Here is a 24,240-nt window from a genome sequence, read left to right on the forward strand (position 1 = left end):
TTACGTACAGGGTTATAGCACCCCCACCCCTCCTTCCCCAGGAAAGGGCACTCTATCGATGCAGGTGTCAGTGTGGCTGTTCAAACATCTATGGCCTCTGCGGCAGATGTCACAGGTCATGTTGGCAGGAGATTCCAGGCCAGAATCGGTGAGTAGGGGCAGAAGTAGTGTAGTCATGGACACGCGCAGTGGCCTCTCTCCTGCGAAGAACCACAAGAGATGACCGGTGACAAGAGTACAGGTAGCATCTCATTATCCTGTTACTCGATGTAGTGGAACTGCTCTGATAGCAAAGACATTGGCCACTCGGTTGGGGCACAAGGGATACCAGTGTTGAAGGGCCAGATGGTGTGGCCCAGCGAGCTACAGAATCACCGGAGGCAGTGAAATATTGCGGGGAAGGCCTGGCAGCAGGTGCTGAGGGGCCTGGGCCTCAGAGGAGAGGCATCTACAGGAATGGTGGGTCCACCCCAACAAAAGGGACTGGGAGATGGGACAGGTGCTAAGGGAGGAGGCAGTGATTGCAGACCCACAGTGCTCGGGTGGTGTGAGACTGCAGCTGATTGTGATGGTGTGCCACCAGCCCATAACCGGTGTGCACCACACAAAGGCAGTGACCTCGGCAGCTGTAGACCATGGCTAGAATCTACTTCAGTCAGCAGCTGAACCCCCGAGCCCAGACTGCAAAGCCAGGAGCAAACCACAATGTGGGCTACGATAATGGGCATTGGTGGGGTGGGATGAGCAGAGCATAGGAGTGTGCGTGGCTGGAGACCTTGGGGCATCTCAGCTGGTCCCAGATTCCCCACCAACATAAACCTGTCGGAGCATGTCAATGTGTCTTTCATGGAGTAGTTCGCAGCGTACTTCATTTGAACCTTGAACAGGCGGACCAGACGTTCTGCCTCGCCATTAGATTGTGGGTGAAAAGGAGCATCTGTCATGCGACGACTACTATGATGGGTGCAACATTGGTGGAAGGTCTGAGACACAAACACCATTAACCATCACAAGTTTAGAGGGCATTCCTTCAATAGAGAAAATGTTGGAGAGGGCCTGAATAATAGCCGCAGCTGACATTGTCGTACAATGTTTATGCAGGAGCTGAAGCATATCCCACCATAGGGTGGCTGAGATAGGCAACATCCCATCCGTAGCTAAGAGACCACCACCATTAAATACCAAAAGACAGTGCTGGAGGGCAACATAGTTATGCAAAGGTTCAGAACTCCTGCCAGGAGGCCTGTCCTGCCAACCGTTATGAACGAGGTGAACAACTTACTGCAAAATGGGATCAGCAGCAGCAGCAGCAGCTATTACCTGATACCTAGGACCCCGTAATAGGGAACCCTTCCGTTATACATTGCGCCTCAACATCTAAGTAAAAAAAAAAAAATTCATCCCGGTCGAAAAATAGGATCTGACCACCTTTGGAAGCCGGTACAGCACATTGGTCTTAGCATGTTGCGCAATAGGCTGAAAATGTATATCAGAGTTGTAGCGAGACAAACAAGCCCAACACTGGAGGTGATGTGCTGCTTTGTCTGGCAATGAAGCAGAAGGATTAAACAATGTAACCAAGGGTTTGTGGTCAGTAATGAGGTGGAACTTAGACCCATACAGAAACACATGAAAAGTTTTTGAGAGTGTAGACGATAGCAAGCACTTCCTTTTCGACTTGGAAATAGTGCTGCTAAGCAGAACAGAGCGTTTTTGACGTGTATACTATAGGATGTTCACAATCATCCTCATGTTGATGTGTGAGAATGGCCCAGAGTCTGTACAGAGAGGGGTCTGTAGCAAATACCAGGTCGTGGTGAGGGTTGAAAGTAGGCAAACAAAGATTAGAATGTAACTTAGATTTCAAAAGTGTGAACATGTGCTTGCAGTCTGGCATACACTGGAAAGCAACTTTTTGTGGAAAAACTCGTGGAGATGGGCCAATGCGATTGCACCTGGAATAAATTTGTGTCAGTAAACAGTTTTACCTAAAGTTTGGAGTTCTTGGGACATTTGTAGTGTGTTGTAGAGCTGTGACTGTTGTGACATGATGGCTTAAAGGCTTAACATCATCCTGAGAAACCTCAGCCTCAAACCCCAAGTACACAATGAATGGCTAAAAAAAAGTGTGACTTGGCCAAGTGGCATTTCTACCCTGCAACACGAAAGACCATGAACAAGGTGTAACAATAAAATTGAGAATATAATGTAAATGGATAGGGGAAAAAAAATCTATTCACCAAGCGGTGGCAGGCATGAGCGCGCGCACGCGCGCACACACACACACACACACACACACACACACACACACACACACACACACACAAGGTTTAACAAGACTGTAAACCTGAGAGCTTGAAGGTGGAAGACAGGGTAATATTCAAGACAGAGATTACTACTAAAACATTGTGCATGAGTTAATAAGAGTAAAAGCTAAGAGCATAGCATTGTGTGTAACAAAGGTGGGTGCGGGGACAGCGAAAAATAGACAGGTGAGTATATGACGTATGTAGAAAACTAAAATGCAGTGAAGAAAGGAGCAGTTAGTGTGAAGAAATGCTAAGACAGAAGAAACTAACGTAAATTAAGGCCAGGTGGATGACAAGAACCAAGGACATGTTGTAGCACTAATTTCTACATGTGGAGTTCTGAGAAACTAGTGTCCGGGGGAAGAATCCATATGGTGTGTGGGGTGAAATAGGCACCGAGGTCATGGCTGTCATGTTGTACAGAATGCTCTGCAACAGGATATTGTGTTTTGCCAGTTACAGTGTTGGAATAGGTGGTGGTAGGAGGTTGTATAGGGCAAATCTTGCAGCGGGGATGGTCATAGGGGTAGGAGCCATAGGGTAGAGAGATGGGTGCAGAAGCAGTATAGTGTCGGACAAGGATATTGCGGAGATTGGGAGGGTGACATAAAGCTATTCTAGGTGTGGTGAGCAAAATCTCAGACAGAATGGACCTCATTTCAGGGCATGATATTAGGAAGTCATGGCCTTCTTGAAGTAGCTGGTTAGTACATCCCAGACCAGTATAATACTGAATGACCTGTGGTGTGCTCCGAAGTTGTTGTTTTTTTTGGAGGGATCAGCTGTACCAGGATTGGAGGTGATGACCCAGGAAATCTGCTTTTGAATTAGGCTGTTGGGGTAATTACTTCCAGTGAAGGCCAAGGTGAGACTGGTGGTGTATTGCTGTAAAGAGTCTACATCTGAACAAATACATTTGCTTTGAATGTCAAGGCTGTATGGGAGGGAATGTTCGACATGGAAAGGAAGTCAACTGTCAAAATGTAAGTGCTGTTGTTTGTTAGTCGGTTTAATATGGATGGAAGAGATCAATATCAAGGAAAGTGGCTTGGGATTCAGAATAGGACCATGTCAGATTTAATTGGGAGAAGGTATTTAGAGATTCCGTAATTTTAACTGGTCAGCCTCACCATGATTCCATGTGACAAATGTGTCATCATTGTATCCAAACCAAACCAAACCAGGGGATGAAGCCTCACGGATCCCAGGAAAGCCCCCTCCAAGTGACCCATGAAAAGGCTGATATAGGAAGGAGCCATCCTGGTTCCCGTGACCATACCCGTGATCCGTCTGTATGTCTGCCCCTTAAAGGTGAAGTAATTGTTGATAAGTATAAAGTTGATTAAGGTCAGCAAGAAGGATGTCATAGGTTTGGAATTAGGTGGGTGCTGACTGAGGAATGTTCAGCAGCAGACCGACCATATGCATGGGGGATGTTGGTATAGAGGGAGGTGGCATCAGTGGTGACAAGCAATGTGTGTGGTGGGAGGAACACAGGCAAGGATTTCAGATGATCTAGAAAATGGTTGGTGTCTTTGATGTAAGAGGGGAGTTTTTATACTATGGGTTGCAGGTGTTGATCAACTAAGGCAGATATAAATTTGGTAGGGGATTTGAAGCCAGCAGCTATGGGACAGCCAGGATGATGGTGTTTGTGGATCTTTGGAAGAAGGTAAAAGGTGGGGGTGCGTGGTTTGGGTGAGGTAAGAAGTTCTGTGGATTGAGGTGTAAGACCTTGTGAGGGGCCTTAAGTTTTTAGGTGGCACTGCAGGTCAGTTTGAATCACAGGGATGGGATCTTGATGGCAGATTTTGTATGTAGATGTGTCACACAGCTGGCATAAACATTCACAAACATACTCCTGTTGGGCAAGTACATGGAGTAATCAGCTTGTAGAGAACATATAGCCTGAAGTTCTGGAGAGGACAGGTTAGGGTCATGTTGCAGAGAGACCTGAGGAAGGGTTGTAAAGCAGTGCTGGATGTGAGGAATTTTTGGAAGGTTTTTAAGGGATGATTCTGAGGTAGTGGTGGTGGACCAAGTTGGGATCATGGTCAGAACTGTTAAAGACAGGATTTAATGTCAGATTTGCTGTTGGAAAGGTTTTGGGACTGGGTTGCAAAGTGATATTTGCAGTTGACATTTGTTTAAAGGAAAGTAGGTCCTGTACCAAAGCAGCATGATTAAATGCTGATTTAGGCCTGAAAGTGAGACCCTTGGATAAGACAAATAATTCAGGAGCGGAGAGTGCTTTAGATGAGAGGTTGAGAACACTGTACTGTTGTGACTGGTTCTTGCGATTGAGCTATTACTGGTTAGGAGGCATTGATGAAGGCTGTGGGATGTTAAGGAGGTTAGCCAACCTCGGTTTGTAGGAGAAAAGTGGTGGTTAATGGTGAGGCTGTTTCGGGAGTTGCAGAGGGACGGGAAGAGAAACATCACTGTTAAGGTAGTTTAGGAGAAGATGGGATAGCTTCTTGAGGTGAAGTCTAGCATGTTGTTGCAGTCTAAAGTTGGCTTGGCAGATGATACCATCCAAAGAAACATGAAGGCCAGGTAATTGCAACATTTTGGAGGAGAGAAGTCTGGAGGAGTGGAAACTGGCAGATGAGGCATATAGGTCACAGATTAGTTGGGTAGGTGCAAGAGATTTCTGTATTTGAAACTGTAAAAGAGCCTGGTGTAGAGTAGGATTACATCCAGAAACAGGGTTTCCAGTGATGGGACTTTGGAAGTAACACCAAAGGACAAGCAGGTTCCAAGAAACAGAATGTGGGACTTTAATCTTGATAGTGCAAAAGCTTGTTTTCGAAAGGAATGGACGTAATATGTGATGAGATGAGATTCATCATGGCAAGAGAGGACTCCCCCCCCCCCCCCCCCACCACCACCACCACCACCACCACCACCTTCATTACATATAATGCACTTGGCTTTTCATTCTCAATAACTCGTGGACGGTGTTTTAGCAGTAATCTCTGTTTTGCATATTGCCTGTCTTTCACCTTTAAGCTCTCAAGTTTACATCCAGTGCAGTCCCCAATAGTCTCTTTCCTTATCCCGTCCAGTAAGTCTCCCCTGACACCGGGGTCTGGATGACTTTCCTGAACTGTATCCTTTTTCCTAAACCTTTCCAGTCCTTTACCTTAACCGCTCTTTACTCCACTTTCAACACTTCTGCCAGGAGGAGGAGCCACTTGCTCCGAAAGCTTGTAATAGTTAAACCTTTTTGAGTGTGTAGTTTTTATCTATCCATTTACATGAACAAGGTGTGCAAGTTCTGTAAATGCTCTTCTGTGGAGGCACCCATCATAATTATATCAAGAGATATTTGATGTAATCCAGAACAGACATTGTCAGCTGTTCCCAAGAATTCTGAAAAATTATTGGGGCACTAGCCACACTGAACGGGAGGTGCTGATATTGGTACAACCCAAAGGGTGTGTGAATCACAAGGAGCCATTCTTGTCATCATCATCCAGTAGAGCCTGTAAATAGGCTTCAGATGAATCAGTTTCGGAGAAAAACTAGCCCCTTGCCAGTTAGCCAATAACTCATCTGAAAAATGCAAAGGGTAAAGTGTGAATGATAGTTTGTGTGTTAAATGAAACTTTAATGTGGCGACAGAGGCAAAGCTGACCAGTAAGTCTTTTAAGTCATTGGGGGGGGGGGGGTAGTAGACCACTCGCTTGATGTAATAGGCTGTGTGACTCCCAATGATGTCATCTTGTCCCATGCTGATTTCACTTGAGCCACTGGAGTAGGGCGTGCATGGCACATTATCTGAAATGGAAAAACCAAAACCATTGAAAGCAACAGACCAAACAATTCATGGATGTGAGCACCATTCACTACCAAAAAGTCAAGGAACAAATCACAGAGTTATACATTGTGGGAGCTAAGTTACCACAGAATTGGATATGCTGGTTGTTGTAACTCGCCAGCTGGCGAGTAACTAGGGACAACACCAGAGATCCCAAATCCACATAAGTTTGTGAGTTCATTAAAGTCATGTCTGCACCCTTGTCTGAGCACTTTGTCCATCATTCACATATCAGTAACAGTTCATTATCATTCGTAAGTATTGGAGATGCACAATTAACGTCCATATCTGTAGGTGGGGGCTGGGAATGATACACAGTTGTAGCAAACTCCCCAGTGCTCTGGGGTGCACGGCCCTCTCATGTTAGACGAAATAATGGGGGCAAGATGGAAGCGTAGAATGCTGTCATTGCTGTGGTTGCTTGGCACGTCACTGTCCAGTGCAACATTGAGGCTGTGTTTATATGGCTGCCACATCATTCTCCTCCCTCCCCATCCACTCCCATCCCCCAAGAACAGAACTGACCAGTGCCCAAGGACCAGGACCAGGAACAGGAACCACTGCAGTGATGTTGCATGAAGCCTCAGCTGTTCACCAGCAGCACAATATGCCTCAAAAGATTGAACAAGAGCAAACATGGATTCTTGTACTGTAGTGCATGTTGATGCACCTCCTTGTCAGGACCCAACTGAATGATGGCATGATGGACCATAGAATCAGCATAGGAGTCATGCAGAGCCATGGTTAAAACTATTGTTTGCAACTGAGGACTTGGAGTTCGGCCACCCAAGCCGTGAAGGACTGGTAGGGCTGTTTATGATACTGATCAAACTCTTTACGCACTGCAATGACACACGTATGTTTGACAACAACTTAACATATTTTGTTGAACAAAGGAGATGTGGATTCCTGGATTTGGAAAACTAACACAAAAACTGATAAATCTAGGGAGAAATCCAAGAAAGGAACAAAGCCTTACACATGTTTTTGTCAGTGACACCAAAAGCGACGAAGTGTTGCCAAAGCTGCTTCTCATAAGCCTGCTAATCTTAGACTGCATCATTGTAAGGGGGAAATGGCAGCAGATACTTTGGCAGCATGGGAGTCTGCAAACCCCTTACAGCTGACAAGTTAATGATAGGCACTGTAAGAGTACTGCCTCCATGGACACAAGAACTGAAGGAACAACCAAATAGAAGAAGTGAGCACTACACTCATCTCCAATTTTAATACTGTAAGACACAAACAATAGCATTGCCACGATGAGCCAAATTATTATTATTATTATTATTATTTTTTCTTCTTCCACGTACAAGCTAACAACAATTGAGAACATACACACAGATATAGAAACAATCCAGGTATGTTAAAAGCAGTTGCTGACAATTAGTATGAACACAGCAAGAGGGAGGGAGAGTCCCTGCTGCCCTTCTCTTATAAAGAGCACTTTTATTTACATCTTTCTGCATTAATTTTCATCAAACATTTTGGCTAAAGTAATTTTTTTGTCCCCGTTATGGGTTGACTTCCACTTTTTCTAATTTTTTTTCTTTAGTGCACAATGGCTGTGGAAGGACTTGCAGTGCTGACTTACCTACCATGTAGAAGATCCTCTGTGCCCAGTAACTAAGTAGATACAGAAATATGCTTAAAAGCCAGCACAGTAGCCAGTCTGTCATGGGGGGAACATCATCTGGCCTCTTCAGAGTCCATTGAAAACATAGGGGTGGCACTTCTGATGCCAGAGCTGTTAACTCCTCATGCATGCCAAGGAGTAAGTGTTAAGTCTTCCTGGCTTACCAGGGTTCCAGGCAATGACCATCATGCCAGATGACCTTTGCTGTGGACAGATGATGCCAGTGAGGAGAGTCCTTGATTGAAGTAAGTGGCATCAGGATGGACATTCCACAGAGGAAAAGAATCAGGTTAAGTCAAAACGATAGTCATAATGACTCTGCTGTCTCAGTAGAGAAAAAATAATGTAATCCAGAAACTTATAACTGTATTGTGTTCCCATCTTGAGCAAGGATGAACAACCTAGCAGGATGAAGAGTTCATTTCATCCACCAAATCAGAAAGGTCTGAAAGGTGATAGGATAGATACAGGCACTTTTTCCATGGTCCACCTTTGAGACTTTTTGGTGCCTGTGCTTTGATCACCTGTGTTCCTGCTGCATCATTTATCTTAGCTGTGAAAATTGTGGAGGGCTTTGCACGAGAACTGACCTCCAATGTTTGTTAATTGTCCAGGCCCACAGTGCCCATGTTAATCATTCTGCTCCATGCTCAGAAAAGAAAAAGATCCAAGAATACAAAATTATAGAAGCCAGTGGTTGACCTCTGTGGTAGTGGGGCTGTGTTGTCATAAGTCAGGAAGCAGGTAGTTCACCACCATGGGCGGAGTAATGGTGAAGCACTGAGTAGAGGTCTAGTTGTTGTCTGATGTTCTGTCATGAAAATAGCAATGTCAGAATATTCACTTATTGCTCAGCAACCTACAACATGATCGGAGAAGCAAATGCTCCCAAAGTGTAAGCTGTGCATGGTTGGCAAGGTTCTGCAGTCAGAGAGCAGCTTTTCTCTGGCCACTGGCTTCACTGGCCAGATGAACTGGTGATAACAGTGACTCTAAAGATGTTGCCTGTAGCAGGGGAGCAGGTAGTAGTCCGTGATGGCAGGCTAAAGGCAGCCATGTGACTCAAGGCAGGGTGTGCCGGATACATGCAATTGTGCTGTAGACTTAGCATGGAGAAGGCTGCTCTACCCATGCAAGAGAAGGCAGACAGAATGGAATTTGAGAGCACACAGGTAATGATGGCTGAACGGCTGCATGGCACAAGGTTCGAACTGTAGACCACAAGGATAGGAGGCTGACAGTGACTGAAGTAGGCCCACGGGTGGCCCACCAGCTAGAGGACACCGATTGGCAACATCAGATAGTTGACTCCATGCAGACTCATGCATTGGCATAGGAACTGGTGGCTGTTGGACTGCTTACTTCTGTGTAGATATAAGTCCATGTTTGTTTCACTTCGATACAAAGCTACATTCTGGACAGACACCTTCCGAAAAGACTTCCAGACATTTAAATTTATATTCCTTGTTAACAAATTTCTCTTCTTCAGAAATTCTTTTCTTGCCATTGCTATTCTATTTACTTTACTACCAAATAGCACAGATCATTTACTGCTTTTAGTGTTCCACTTCCTATAATTCCTTCAGCCTCACCAGATATAATTTGACTACTTTCCTTTGCCCTTGTTGTGCTTTTGTTAATTTTCATCTTACACTGAAGCATCAAAGAAACTGGTATAGGCATGCGTATTCAAATACAGAGATATGTAAACAGGCAGAATATGATGCTGCAGTTGGCAACACCTATATAAGACAAGTATCTGGCACAGTTGTTAGATAGGCTGCTGCTAAAACAGCAGGTTCTCAAGACTTAAGGAGTTTGAACGTGATGTTTTAGTCAGTGCACGAGTGATAGGACACATTATCTCGGAGATGCTGATGAAGTGGGGATTTTCCCGTACGACCATTTCACAAGTGTACCGTGAATATCAGGAATCTGGTAAAACATAAAATATCAGACATCGCTGTGGCTTGTAAAAGATCCTGCAATAACTGAACCAACGGTGACTGAAGAGAATTGTTCAACGTGACAGAAGTTCAACCCTTCTGCAAATTGTTGCAGATTTCACTGCTGACTTTGTGTGCGAAATATTTGATGAAACATCATCGATATGGGCTTTCGGAGCCGAAGGCCCAATTGTGCACACTTGATGACTGCACGACATAAAGCTGTACACCTCGCCTGAGTCTGTCAACATCAACATGGGACTGTTAACTGGAAACGGGCTGCCTGGTCAGACGAGTCTCGCTTCAAATTGTATCGAGCGGATAAATGTGTACAGGTACACACACACACTCGTGACTCTGTGGACCCTGCATGTCAGCAGGGGACTGTTCCAGCTGATGGAGGCTCTTTAATGGTGTGGGTCATAAGTAGTTGAAGTGATATGGAACTCCTGGTATGTATAGATACGACTCTTGACAGGTGGCACTTACTTAAGCATCCTGTTTGATCATTTGCATCCATTCATGTCCATTGTGCATTCCAACAGATTTGTGAAATTCCAACAGGGCATTGCGACACTCCAAACGTCCAGAATTACTACAGAGTGGCTCAAGGAACACTCTTCTGAATTAAAACACTTTCGCTGTCCAGACATGAACATTATTGATAATCTAGGATACCTTGCAACATGCTGTTCAGAAGAGATCTCCACCCTCTTTTACTCGTAAGGATTTATGGACAGCCCAGCAAGATTGATGTTGTCAATTCCCTGCAGCACAACTTCACCATTAGTCGAGTCCATGCCATGTCATGTTGTGGCAGTCCTGCCTGCTCGCGGGGGCCCTACATAACATTAGGCATGTGTATCAGTTTCTTTGGCTCTTTAGTGTATTTCCTCCTTTCAAGACACTGTCCTTTCTGTTCAACTGCTCTTACAAGTCCTTTGCTGTCTCTGACAGAACTGCAATGTCACTGTTAAACTGCAAAGTTTTTATTTGTTGTCCTTGAATTTTAATGCCTGCCTCGAATTTCTCTTTTGTTTCCTTTACTGCTTGCTCATTGTACAGATTGAATAACATCTGGGATAAGCTCCAACTCTGTCTCACTCCCTTCTCAACCACTGCTCCCTTTTCATGCCCCTCAACTCTTATAACGGCTGTCTGATTTCTGAACGAGTTGTAAGTAGCCTTTTGCTCCCAGTATTTTACCCCCACCCCAACTGTCAGAATTTCAGAGGTTATTCCAGCCAACATTGTCAAAAGCTTTCTGTAAGTCTACAAATGCTATAAACGTAGGTTTTCCTGTTCTTAAACTGTCTTCTGAGATAAGTGATAGTGTCAGTATTATTTTGCATTCATACATTTCTCTAGAATGCAAACTGATGTTGTCAAAATTTGGCTTCTGCTAAATTTCCATTCTTCTGTAAATAATTCATGTCAGTGTTTTGCAACCATGACGTATTAAGCTGATTCAGATTTACTTTCTTTGTAATTGAAATTGCTACCCTCTTGTTGAAGTTTGAGGGTATTTGCTTGTCACACACATCTTACATACTAGGTGGAATAGTTTTGCCATGGCTGACTCTCCCAAGGATATCAGTAGTCTGCAGGAATGTCATCTATTCCAGGGATGTGCTTTTTCAGATGCCCTCGTAGTATCATCTTTCTCATCTCATCTACTTTCTCTTCCCTTTCCATGAGGGGCATTTGGAAATGATTTACAATTGGTTTGTTTTACAAATACTTGTCAAAATACTGGCTTGTCCTCTTGCAGCACAGTGAACTGATTCTAGTACTCCATGCACGATGTGAACATTGTGTCTAGTGAAAGGACAGTGCTTGTTTATTGTTGTTAAGCATCAAAAGCTATGGGTAAGATGGAAGGTGGCTATCAAGGACAAAGATGGATAACATGGTTTTTGTGGAAGGAAGGAGTGAAAACAAAAGGTGTACATAAACATTCAGTTGTGGTGTGTGGACAACAATTTCCTGCACAGAAGACTATTCACAACTATATCTACATACATACTCCGCAAGCCATCAGGGGAATGTGGCAGAGGGTACCCGATACCACTACTAGTCATTTTCCTCTCCTGTTCCGCTCGCAAATAGTGGGGTAAAAACATCTGGAATGCTGGATTCTCTAGCAGAAAGGAATCTACATTCTTGAATGCAAGTACTGATTGGCCCTAGACATTGTGGTCTTCAGGGAACATTGAAGTTATCTGAGTTAATTATGGCTGATACATGCTTAACCTTTGATGAACTGGAATGGAAAACAGATGCTGGTGCTGCAGCCCTGCACTCCATTATTCATGACTATTTGGATATGAAAAAAATGGGCGCACATTGGGGACTTGACACAGGCCCAGAAGGAGAACAGAGTTGGAGTATGTCAGTGACTATCAGAAATGAAGAATGCAGATGTAGATTTTTTTTTTTTGGAAAAACTGAGGCCTGGTGACATTACCAGACATCTGATAAGTCATCCACCCAGTGTAAACATCCTGGTAGTTCCTGGCCTAAGATATTTTGTGCTGCTCAATTTGCTGCAAGCACATGATCTCCGTCTTTGGGACATATGTTGCATACTAGCAATGGGGTGACTTGTACAAGGAACAACTGTCAACAGCAGGATGTACTGCAACACCCTTACGTGGCTTAGATGCAGGATTCTGCAAAGGTGATGTGGGAAAGTGGTTTAAAGGAGTTCTCGTTCAGAATGACTGCAAGTTCATTGGGGTTCGTTGTTGTGCCAGAACTTCTGTATTCAGCGGATCTTTCTTCATCAGATTGTGCTATCTGATAATATGAAGGATGCGCTGCTAGGTAAGAAGGTCAGCAACAACAAAGAACTGCAGGCAACTGTCCATGATTGGGTGCATAGGACCCCCAAATGATTCTGTTATGCAGTAATGAAGTTACCAGGAAGGTGGCAGATGTATGTTGAAGTCACTGGAGAGTATATTGAGAGATCCTATGTACGTTGACTCATGTGTATCAAAAAATACAAAAAACTACTATTTTAAATCATTTCATATAATATTGCCTTGAAGTTGATTCCTTTGTATAGCCTTTATATATTTCATTCATTTTCTGCCATTCAGCTCTCTCTTCTTTGCTTGGTACTGGTTTTCCTTTTGAGATATATATAGATGCTTATCTTTCCTCCGAAGGCTTCTTTAATTTTCTGTAGGTGGTATCTATCTTCCCCTAGTACACATGCTTCTATAGTCTTACATTTGTCTTCCAGCTACTCCTACTTTGCCATTTTGCACTTCCTGTCAGTCTGATTTTTAGACATTTGTATTCCCTATCACCTGCTTCATTTGCTGCATTTTTACATTTTCTCCTTTCAAGTTAAATTCAATATCTACTGTAATATCCTGGAATTTCTATTAGGCTTTTTTTTTACCCACTTTTCCCTCTGCTGTCTTCTTTATTTCATCTCTCAAAGCTACCCAGTCATCTTCTACAGTATCCCTTTCCTTATTTCTGTCAGTTGTTGCCTTATGCTCCCTTTGCAACTCTCAACGACCTCTGACTTAACTCACCTATATTCCACCTCTGTAATTTCTTACCCTACGCAATTTTTGGTTTCAATCTACAGTTTATAACCAATAAAGTATGGTCAGAGTCCACATCTGCTCCTGAAATGTCTTTGTTTACAATCTGGTTCCAAAATCTTTCTCTTACCATTATATAATCAGTCTGAAACTGTCCAGTGTCTCCCATGTATACAACCTTCGTTCATGGTTTGTAGACCAATTTATTACATTGTGCTTTGAGCAAAATTCTACAAGTGGCTTCCTCTTTCATTCCTTTCCTCAGTCCATACTTTCCTGCTCTTCCTCTTCCTACTACCATATTCAAATCTCCCATCACAGTTAAGTTTTCCTCTCCCCTAACTTCCTGAATAATTTCTTTTATCTAATCATATATTTTTTCAGTCTCTTTGTCTACAGATGTAGTTGCCATATGAACTTGCACTATTGAGGTGGTATTGGCTTCATGTCTGTCTTGGTTATTATAATGCATTCAGTGTGCTATTCATAGTAGCTTACACCTATTCCTATTTTCCTATTCATTATTAGATTTGGATGAGAAGGTGCAGGAAGTGACTTCCGTAATTATGTGTGCCACAGATGCAACAATACCTTTTTCAACAGGCCTCCCATGCAGAAACCTGCACCCTGATAGTTCAGTGAAATAGTTAAGGCCATTATAGAATGGGGAAGAGTGTGACAGTGTCATAAATGCCACCTCATTACGACTTAGTTAGCTACATTCAAATGACTCAGAATGAAGGTGTGGTTTTTAATTAAAAAATGGAGAAAGAGTTGGGTACAGTGTCTCTCCTGAGTATGCATACTCCATCTCGAGTATCTACATCTACATGGCTACTCTGCAAATCACACTTAAGTGCCTGACAGAGGGTTCATCGAACCACCTTCACAATAATTGTCTATTATTTCACTCTTGAACAATTCATGGAAAAAATGAACACCTATATTTTTCTGATTTCCCTTATTTTATTGTGATGATCGTTTCTTCCTATTTAGGTTGGCATCAACAAAATATTTTTGCTTTTGGAATAGAAAGTTGATGATTCAAATTTCATAAGATCCAGCTGCAGCGAGAAATGCCATTGTTTTAATGGTGTCCACTCCAAATCCTGTATCATGTCTGTGATGCTCTCTCCTCAATTTCTTGATAATACGAAACATACTGGCTGTTGAACTTTCTTGGTGTACTCTGTTAATCCTATCTGGCAAGGATCCCACACTGTGCAGCAATACTCCAAAAGAGGACAGACAAGCATAGTATAGGCACTTTCTTTAATAGATCTGTTGCATCTTCCAAGTGTTCTACCAATAAAATGTGGTCTTTGGTTCACCTTCCCCACATCATTTTCTAGGTCTTCTTTGTAATTTCAATTGTTCATAATTGTAATAGCTAGGCATGTAATTGAATTTACAGCTTTTAAATTTGATAGATTTATAGTGTAACCAAAGTTTAATGGATTGCTTTACACTCACATGGATGACATCACACTTTCCATTATTTAGAGTCAGTTGCCAGTTTTGCACCGTTCAGATATCTTTTCTAAATTGTTTTGCAATTTGTTTTGATCTTCTGATGACTTGAATAGATGATAAACAACAGCATCATCTGCAAACAATCTAAGACAGCTGTTCAGATTTTCCCCTAACCCATTTATATAGACAAGGAGCAGTAGAAGGCTTGTAACACTACCTTGGGGAATGCCAGAAATCACTTCTGTTTTAGTCAATGGCTTTCCTTCAATTACTACAAAGTAAGGAATAAATTTCGACGTATTTATGGACATAAACTACCCACAGATCTATCAAGCATTTCTCCCCACAGATCTATAGTATTTCTCATAACGGGAACATTATCACAGACTTTTGGCCATCATGGAATTCATGCTGCATACTCTACAGAAAAATCTGCATCCCATAGTTGCTGCCCTGTCTTTGCAACTTATGGACACTGCATAGAATGTTAAACTTTTCCTTTTACTCCCATCTCCTATAAACATATAATGCTTCTTTTAATGAATAGGAACTCGACAGTGCTTTAGCTTCACACAAAAAAATATGTCCCTCAGTTTCGACAGATTTTTCAACCAGGTGCTTTAACACCTGAACAACAGAAGTTGAGTATCCTGGAGACTTTTTAATTGGATATAACAAGAGGGAGTTTCTCCGTCCAAGTGAAGGGAGATTATTGTGGTACCTATCCTGAAACTGAGAAAACACACACTCAACATAGATAACAACAGACAGATTGTCTAACATCTACTTTATCTAAATTATTAGAAATTTTGGTGACTATCGGGGCATAGTATCGAAACTGGTACTTTCTTCGACATCCAAGAATATCTGTCTACCACTGACCACCTTCTGAGACTAGTCTGCAGTCTGCACACTGCCAACACATTGCATTGTATTCATCGATATACAAAAAGTGTAAGGTACTACATAGAGCTATCACATTTTGTCCACATTGTGTAAAATGGTGTATTAGGATTACCTAACAATTTTTATAAAGAATTTTTTCTCATTCAGACTGTTTCCTGTACCAATTTGCATGACCCTTAGCACCCAATATGTCCAGGAGAATAGTCGCACTGGGATTGGTGCTACCCTCTTTGCTACTGCAGTCAATGTTACTGTAACTATTGTGTATTCCACCATCTCAACAGTATCATATGTAGAAGACTTCTATATATATTATAGCTCTTAATCACTTCATTCTACAGAACAACCACCACAAATGCTGTACAAAGGGCACAAGATTGGGCCCAGAAGCACAGCCACTCTCTCTCACCAACAAAATCTCTTGTCATGCATTTTTTTGCTCTCTGTTTTGTCACCAACATCTCTTAGAGAATGAATTCAGTAGTTTTAGTAAGATTTTTGGAGACTTAAATCTGTACATCATCAACTGAAACTTTACTTGAGAGACCAGCTGCCAGAAATATTTGACCAATTTTGCTTTTTAGGATTTATATTTGTAGTAAAGTAATGTGGACATCTTGGAGAACAGATTTAGTGGTTTTATAAAACGCTAATTTTATGTCGCAGGCCCAGTTGATAACCTCAAACGCTGAGAGCCTATCAGAGTTAGGGTACGAATGAATGGCACACCTGTGTGCTTGGTCCCTAAACTGGAGTTATGAGTGAATGCCTCATATTTTATTGTAGAACCCTTTTGCATCTTTGGCTAACATTTGAGGTATTAATAGTCTAATTTCAATTTACAATGTAGGTAATTTAGAATGGTGCATTCTTTGAGTATATGAAGTACCATCAAAGGGACTCAAGATGGGCACTAGGCTGTGCCCTCCTGTTGCAAGATACCTTCATATGTGAGTTCAGTGAGTAATATGTACATGGTATAAGATGACGGGTGATGTGTGAGAGGCCTGGAGAGAAGTTCACCACTTCTTAGTAGTATCTTTGATCATTCCGAGTTCATTGGTATGTTAAGTATGTTGCCACTCCACGTCCCGTGCCCTCAGGATATGATCTCAAATGTAAGTTAAAAACAGCACTTCTGTGTCAGTGTGATGCACACATGCAGGTGAAGTTGCATCTGAGGAAACTGAAAACGAAAATGGTAAGTATCATACGGTTCTGTACACTCCAGGAAGGAGAATCTTTTAGTTTAACAGAATCAATAAACAATATGAAAATTTTTCCATACATTAAACCAGTTTCCGTTACCGCATCCTGAAGCATTTGTCGCATGAGCTCAAAATCTAAGTGTTATTTGATATAGCATATTAATTCGGAAAGGTTTTTAATAGACAGTGCTTTAAAAGATGCTAAAAACTTTTGGATTTTAAACAATAATACTGGTGTTCGCTCTGCTTAATAATAAAATTAGCAGTTCAGTGAACTAAACATGTGTTCAAATGAGTATTTGTCTTGTTCAATGATACCACCCTGTTTAACCAATAGGAACTGGGGTACCAACAGTCTTTTTCTTCTGAAAATGGAACTTCCACATTCAAGTCGCATGCGCATTCCTGACTTCAGTATTTTAATGCTGATCAGATATATTTTAATGCTAGCTTCATTTAATTTTATTGTTGTAAAGCTGAACTTTCCGTTGACACTGTATGTGTCACTATTGAGATAATTTGTGTGTAATCTTGAAGTGTTAATGAAATTGGAAACGTATTTCTTTCAGTGCTCCATGTATGGATTAATTCCATATTGGCAGCAAAGGAAGTATAATAGTTACATTTTCTTTCTTTGGCTTTTTCAGTGTTGGCAGAGGATGCTATAAAGGCAGCTCTATCAGATTACAAGATTAAACAGGAATCACTTTCCAAAGACAAAGGAAAAGAATAAGGACCTATGATTTAAAAAAATAATTCAGAAAATGATTTTAAGATTAATTCAAGGTTTGTATTTGATGAAGCATCGAATAAAAAATAAAATACAAAAATTTATGAAAATACAATCCATTTATGAAGAAGCCATGAAATTAGTAAGCAGCTTTATTTGGCATATGACAGCTGCAGTGGATTCACATCTGTGATATTTAATTTTAAAATTTCATGTAAATATATTGTGACTAGATTAATATTCATTAATATAAACCTTAATGCACTTGATATAGGTGCCTGTTTCATGAATGCGATGACGCATTCTCCTTTAAGAGGATGTAGGGGCTTTTCTCTGTAAAGTTGAAATTTCAAGTTATTGCAAATGTTACCTCTGTCATTTGCTTCTTTTACTGAAATTTTCTTAGGAAACACAATTATAAAGAAATATGTTTGTATGACAGTATGTAGAATAAATGCTTTACACGTAATTAAGGAGTTTCATTTTTATGTCTTTTCTGATTACCTGTGAGACATGTAAATACTTCATTATATAATTCTTTCTACAGCAGTAGCCTTTATTCTCAACAAATTGGGATTTAGTAAATGGAAGGGGTAGTATTAATGAAAGCAAGTAAATTAAACATACTTTCCTTTTATTGAGTATTCATGAAAGTGGAAAAATTTGTGTTAGGGTTGTGGTATCAACATTCAGTACCACACTTGATAGGGGTTGCAGTTATCAACCGCGGTCCATACTAGTATCGCTGGACCCACGAGTCGTGACTAGTGCTGCTCCGCGGCTTGTAACAATTCTGTGGCGAGCGCTCATCCACTCTTGTTCAGGACATGAAGTAGGAAAGTAGTATAGCCTTCAGCTAATAGGGAGCAACCTCTGTCAAGGCGCTTAGTTAAAGTATGGCCTATGTGATGCCTCTGTAGCTCTGTTTGTAATTATATTCATCCTGACTATGAAGACTCCTGTACCACCAGTTAAGTACAATACATTGTTTTACCAATGACTTCTAATTATTTTAGTCGTTGCAGACCTAGACCATGCAGTCAGCTCCTTATCGACTTCACTGACAAACCTGCTGTATATGCAAGAAGATATTTGTATGTTTCTATTTAGCATTGGCCCCAGTCATTCACATTGGCGACGATTCATTCATTGTCATCATATCTAGGGTTAAGTTGGTTCTGCAGATGTTAGGGTAGTAAGAAAACGTTTAGCTGTGTACACAGAATGTTTCATAGGTCTCATAATGAGGCAGCACATTCAGTGATATGGAAAGTGTCAACCACCAGCTGAGTTGCCCTAAAAACTCAACAAAAGGTCATTTTGAACACCTGAGGAAATTTTGAAATGGTATCGGCTTAGAGGATGACATATTGTCATTTTGACAATGAACGTCTCATTCATCAAAGTGCAGGAGGTCATAACATTAGAAAACTTGTGTAAATTACTGTAAAATAAGGATGTAGAAGTTAGTGGATATTTAATGATAATTCAGTGCTCATGTGATCATTACTATCCGAAATTTTGTCTTATTTCAGTAACAGTAAATTAAAGAATGGTTGTTTACACCAGATAGTGCTCTACAGTCAGTAACCAAGTGTTGTTCAGTTGGCAGCCAGATATATACTGTGTTACCTTTCTATAGAAGAAAATGGATGGACACACAAAATAACCACCAGAGGACATTGGTATTTGTTAAACAGGTTTCCTTGGGATGTCATTCTCTCACGAAGAGAGCAATGAGAGATGGGCTCAAACTAGAGTTCTGCTCTGCCAGAGTTATAGTATGAGAAAATGGTCTCAATATACTCTTTGGGCTGGCTTTCCTACCGTGCTGTTTAATATGGGCACTCGCTGACATAGTCATTATATAGTAAGTAATGTACAGTGTGATGAGCTAAGCTGTTTATCTCAGTCATTTCCTGAATTGTTTAGGATATCATAACACTATCATCAGCCAAATTAGTTGTGAAGAAGTCCTCACTAAAAGATGTGTACTAGTTTTCATAGCTGTATGAAGTGCAGAAATACTGGTATCAGCTTCACTTTTTCAAATGGAACAATAGTAATTTCTGATGCAAGGAGTTGTAAAAGAGGCTAATTCAAGGGGGGCTTCACTCTTCAAAATGCAATTATTAGTTTGGAGAAGTTGCATTATTTACAACTTACAATTTATCTATTTTGAACATGAACCAAATTGCTGTCTTGTGCAGAAGTTTATGTTGTTAAAGGGAACTATTGCATCAGCCTGATGGAGAACTCCCATTTGACACAGCCAAGAGATTCCACTTGCAGAAGTGGAATACTAAAGAAAAGTTTAATTTAAAACTGATGCTAATCACACTTAGCTACATGTGGCTGGACTAACACACCAACTGAAAGGCAAAGGATGTGGCATAGAGCACTAATTCAATGCCTGGCTACAGTAACAGTTCTGCTCTTCTCTCTGCTAGATCCTTGTGAAGCAAATGTGGACATAACAAACTGAACGGATTTGTAAAACAGGGAATCGTTATGTAAATATTATTTAATAATAGCCTTGCACCACGAGTTTCATGGTAAGATACACTCTTACATTGCAAAATTACATAAGCTTTGTTGTGAAATGAATGAATTTCATTCATTTCACAACAACAAAAGAGAAATTGCCAAAGACTGTCACCGTAAGCACTTGCTTAAAAATCCCTTTATATTATAAAGTGTTCAAAATGCCCATTGTCTACTGAAATACACATTTGCAGTCCCTGGTGCTAGGACTTACAGATAGAATGAAGAAATTCTGTATATATAATTACATATGCCGTAACAAGGAGATATTTTAAATCTTCTTGGTCCATTTGAACTTTCACTTAGGCTTCATCTTTGAATGCACACAGAGAAAAATGTCTAATGGTATCGAATCAACCGAACATGTAGACCAACTGATAATGCCTTCACATCCTATCCAGCAGCCAGGAAAGAGATGGGGAGTACTTTCTTAACCACAAGTGAGTAGTGGACTGAGCATGCGTCGTGCTGGAGCCACACATTTCTATGTATTTCAAATGGTGCTTCCTCGAGGAGAGCTGGTAGCACTTTGAAAAGAAGTTGTGTATATATTTTACCCTTTAAAGTTTCTTTAATGAAGTACAGACAGATCACATTGCATCCAATAATCCCATAACAAACTTGCACACTCCACTGCCTCTGATGTTCAACCTGCTCCATTGGTCCAGTAATGCACATCTCCTGCTTTTAGCTTTCCGTGATTGGTAGCTATGGTTTTATTGGTAAAGATAATTCTTTGAAGGAAGAGTCTCTTGTTCTGATGTCACATCAGAACTTCGTGACAGAATTCCAAGTGATCTTCTGCAATCATCTTCTGGTGAAGTGACTCATGATATGGATAGAAACTATTTGCAAGCAAAGTGAAGAAGAAAAAAAAGTGGGCTGACTTATTCCAGAGTGACTCTCAATTCTCTGGAGTTACACATGTGGTATGGGCAAAAGCAGCCAGAGCATCTTTCACCGCTGCATAATATTCTGGTGATCTTCTAATATCAATTTTTGGCACGTTCACTGCATTGTTGGTTTTATTGGTCATTGTTTGTCAGGGTATGTTTAGTATACAACTCAACGTCTCTCTTTACGTTTATTCTGCATCCTCCATAAGGAAGTAGCATATCTAGTTTCTATTGGTTTGTTAAAGACATTTACTTTTTCAGACCAATCAGTAATTGAATCATGTGGAAAATACAAACTAAATGAAAGTCAAACTGCCTCTGTGCCACTTTTATACTGGTATTGTGGCAGTTCAACACATTATTTCCTTCTTACCTGTTATATTTCTTTATTTGGGTGTGAAATCATCAATTTGCACGTTAGGCAGCGATCAGTTATATGTTGAAAACAGATATATTGTAATTTATTTTTGAAGAATGATATATTGTTGTATTTGTCTTTTAGAACTAAGATATTAAAAGCAGAAATTACTGTAGCTCCCTTAGAGAAATGAAGTTGATGCCAATACTTCTGTAATTAGTATAGCTATGAAAAGAGACTATAGATTATTTAGTGATGACTTTCTTGTGACTCATCTGGGTGAAAACAGACTTGGGAGCACACAGACAGTTCCAGAAATATTTTAGGTGAACAGATTACCTGAATCGCCCTCTATGACTTCACCACATAGTTATCACTGGCATCTCTATCATAAGAGAGCTCTGTGGATGTCAGTATGTTAATATGGATGAAAGGATGTTAGTGGAATAAACATGTTTGAAATGGACCACACCAAGCTGCATCTGTGCTCGTGCCTGTTTTCTTAAAGCAAAATATTAATGTACATGTTAGATGGAAAATCTGTTTGTACTGTGATTCAGATAGGGACAATAAAGTGCGGCACAGTGGTTGCCCAACCACTGCTGTTGCGTATGGTTGACAATGGTGAGTAAAGAAAGGATGCACAAATATGCAGTGTCTGGGTGTCTGTTAAACACCATGTGCTGATCCAACAGCAGCAGCAGCAGCAACAACAACAACAACAATAGCAGCCGCAGCAGCAGCATGGAAGTACCAGATCGTTGGCAGGCAGTTGCACAATGCAGGGCTCTTTAACTTGCAGCTGTGGAACATTTCCATACCTTCATGTAGTGTGAGGGATCTTTCATGGGGCCATTCAGACTAGTAGATCATTTTCAATTGTCAGATACACTTCTGTATCAACACTTTTGCTACCAATCCCATAATTAGGCAGGGTAAGATTTCACTCAGTTTCAAATGTGAAATGTTATATTGATGGGTTTGATTGGTCTTCATTATGTTGTGATGGATATGTAGTTTCTAAACCAGCCAAGAAAGGCTGGCATTCTAAGAAATGGCACAGTTTTCGTGTTCAGCAGTCAAGTGTTACTTGTGACAGCCGTTGAGTTCGTGTCTGGAAGAGAAGTGGGAGAACTGGGTGGGAGAGCTGGTTTGTAGTATCCCTTAAAGTAGCTACACCTTTCTTGTATGTTTGATATCATATGGTGTCTGATCACGTTGGTGTTCCTCATGTGCATGGTAACAGCCGCACAACATATCCAGGAGGATTTGTTACCCATGGCATTGCTATTATGAATGCCCACTAGTATGACCTGTTTCATAAGGCCACAAGTGTTTTCGCATCACAATTGTACTGAATATCTTGCAGTTTTGGATACTTGCATGCAGAGTGAAAGTTTTACCAAGAATTGTTAATAGCTACTCCTCTTTTTCGTGAAATGTACCTCTTCATCCTTCTGCCCAAGCCAGGGCAGAGAAGCAGAAGTTCTCATGTCATATTGTTAAAGTCTCTTCAAAGTTACTTTACAGTTGACAGCTATGATGGAAGCAGCACAGGGGGGAGGCACTGACTGCATTCCACTGCTCCATGAACCCCATAATATCTGTAGGTGCAGCAAACCCTTGAAGGTGCCAAACTCCACCCCAACACTCCAGCCCCCACCCCAGCCCGTGCCCCCTCCACACACAGTGTGCTAGAGTTTAAGACAGCTTTCTGTCCTGTGTGTTCATTTCACCCTGTGATTTTGTTTGTTTTTACTGTTGCAGGAATTACTATTTTATTTGTTACTGTTATTTGTAGTGTGTTACTGAACAATGTCAGTAGAAAGTTCATCGAAAGTTATGAGTGCTAAAGTTCTGCATTCTGTTGGTCAGGGGATTTCTGTAAGAGATCAGTTGAGAGAAATGGTTTGTGCATTATGTGACTACTCAGAGACTGAAAAACTCAGTGGCTCAATGCTCTCCTTTAACAATGTAATCATTAGAAATACTGCTCTGAACATGAACAAAAGCACTCTTGTGAAAATTGGCAGGGAAATGTTTGAGAAATAAAAGCAGGCTGGAAAAACACTGAAGTTTGAAACTCAATGTTCTCTCACAAAACTGTTGTATTTTAAATTGTCTTGAACAATCTTACAATATACTGTAATAGATCTTGAATTTCCAAGTTATTACATTAATACATGTGTAATATGCCTGTCACATCTAGTGACCAAAGTTCAACTTAATAATGAACTTTGTTTCCCATTCTGAGATGTTCAGAACACCTCCAAGTAGTGTCAGCATGGCTCAATTAAATGTTCACACAAGTGGGTCTGCTAGGGTGTTGGCACACCTTGTAGACATTCTGTATGCATTCTGCCTCATGGATTTTACCTACAGATCATAACTGCCTCAAACAGTGGGATGTTCCCACCAACTACTGAGCTACTTACTTACATGATAATCTCTTTTCTAACATTGATGAATAGGTGGAACATGTATCTCTGGACAAGCTGCATATTACACCTCGAAACAAAGTGCAGCTCTTCGTGACCACAAGTTCCATATTTATAATGCAAGTAGTTTGTCTGTTGGAGCAAGTGGAATGAAATGTACGATTATGCACATGAACCATGCGGGATGTGGCAACTCTGCTGTATGCTGAACTGTCAGTTGTAAAGTAATTGTTACTGTGTTGGTGCTGATGAAGGGATAGTATGGCGGCAACTTCTATTTACACATGTGCTCAATCACTCACTTTCCCCAATTTGATAACAATATCTGTGTGTGTGTGTGTGTGTGTGTGTGTGTGTTTGTGTGACATTGGTAAAAAATGACCATTAACATATCATTTTTGTTTCAACCA

The 24,240-nt window shown here is 41.0% G+C and overlaps 1 protein-coding gene across 1 annotated transcript in view; it reads left to right on the top strand.

The window, feature by feature from the left end:
- The window catches only part of LOC126195313 (iron-sulfur cluster assembly scaffold protein IscU), a 40,295-nt gene extending 22,232 nt beyond the window's left edge, over nucleotides 1-18,063 (top strand). Inside the window, exon 4 of the mRNA XM_049933872.1 lies at nucleotides 17,512-18,063. Within this exon, the coding sequence (XP_049789829.1) occupies nucleotides 17,512-17,597 (86 nt within the window). The 3' untranslated portion in view covers nucleotides 17,598-18,063. The remainder of the gene's footprint in view (nucleotides 1-17,511) is intronic.
- The last annotated feature ends 6,177 nt before the right edge of the window (nucleotides 18,064-24,240 follow it).

This window comes from Schistocerca nitens, chromosome 7 (assembly GCF_023898315.1).
Source record: "Schistocerca nitens isolate TAMUIC-IGC-003100 chromosome 7, iqSchNite1.1, whole genome shotgun sequence".
NCBI classification, from domain to species: domain Eukaryota; kingdom Metazoa; phylum Arthropoda; class Insecta; order Orthoptera; family Acrididae; genus Schistocerca; species Schistocerca nitens.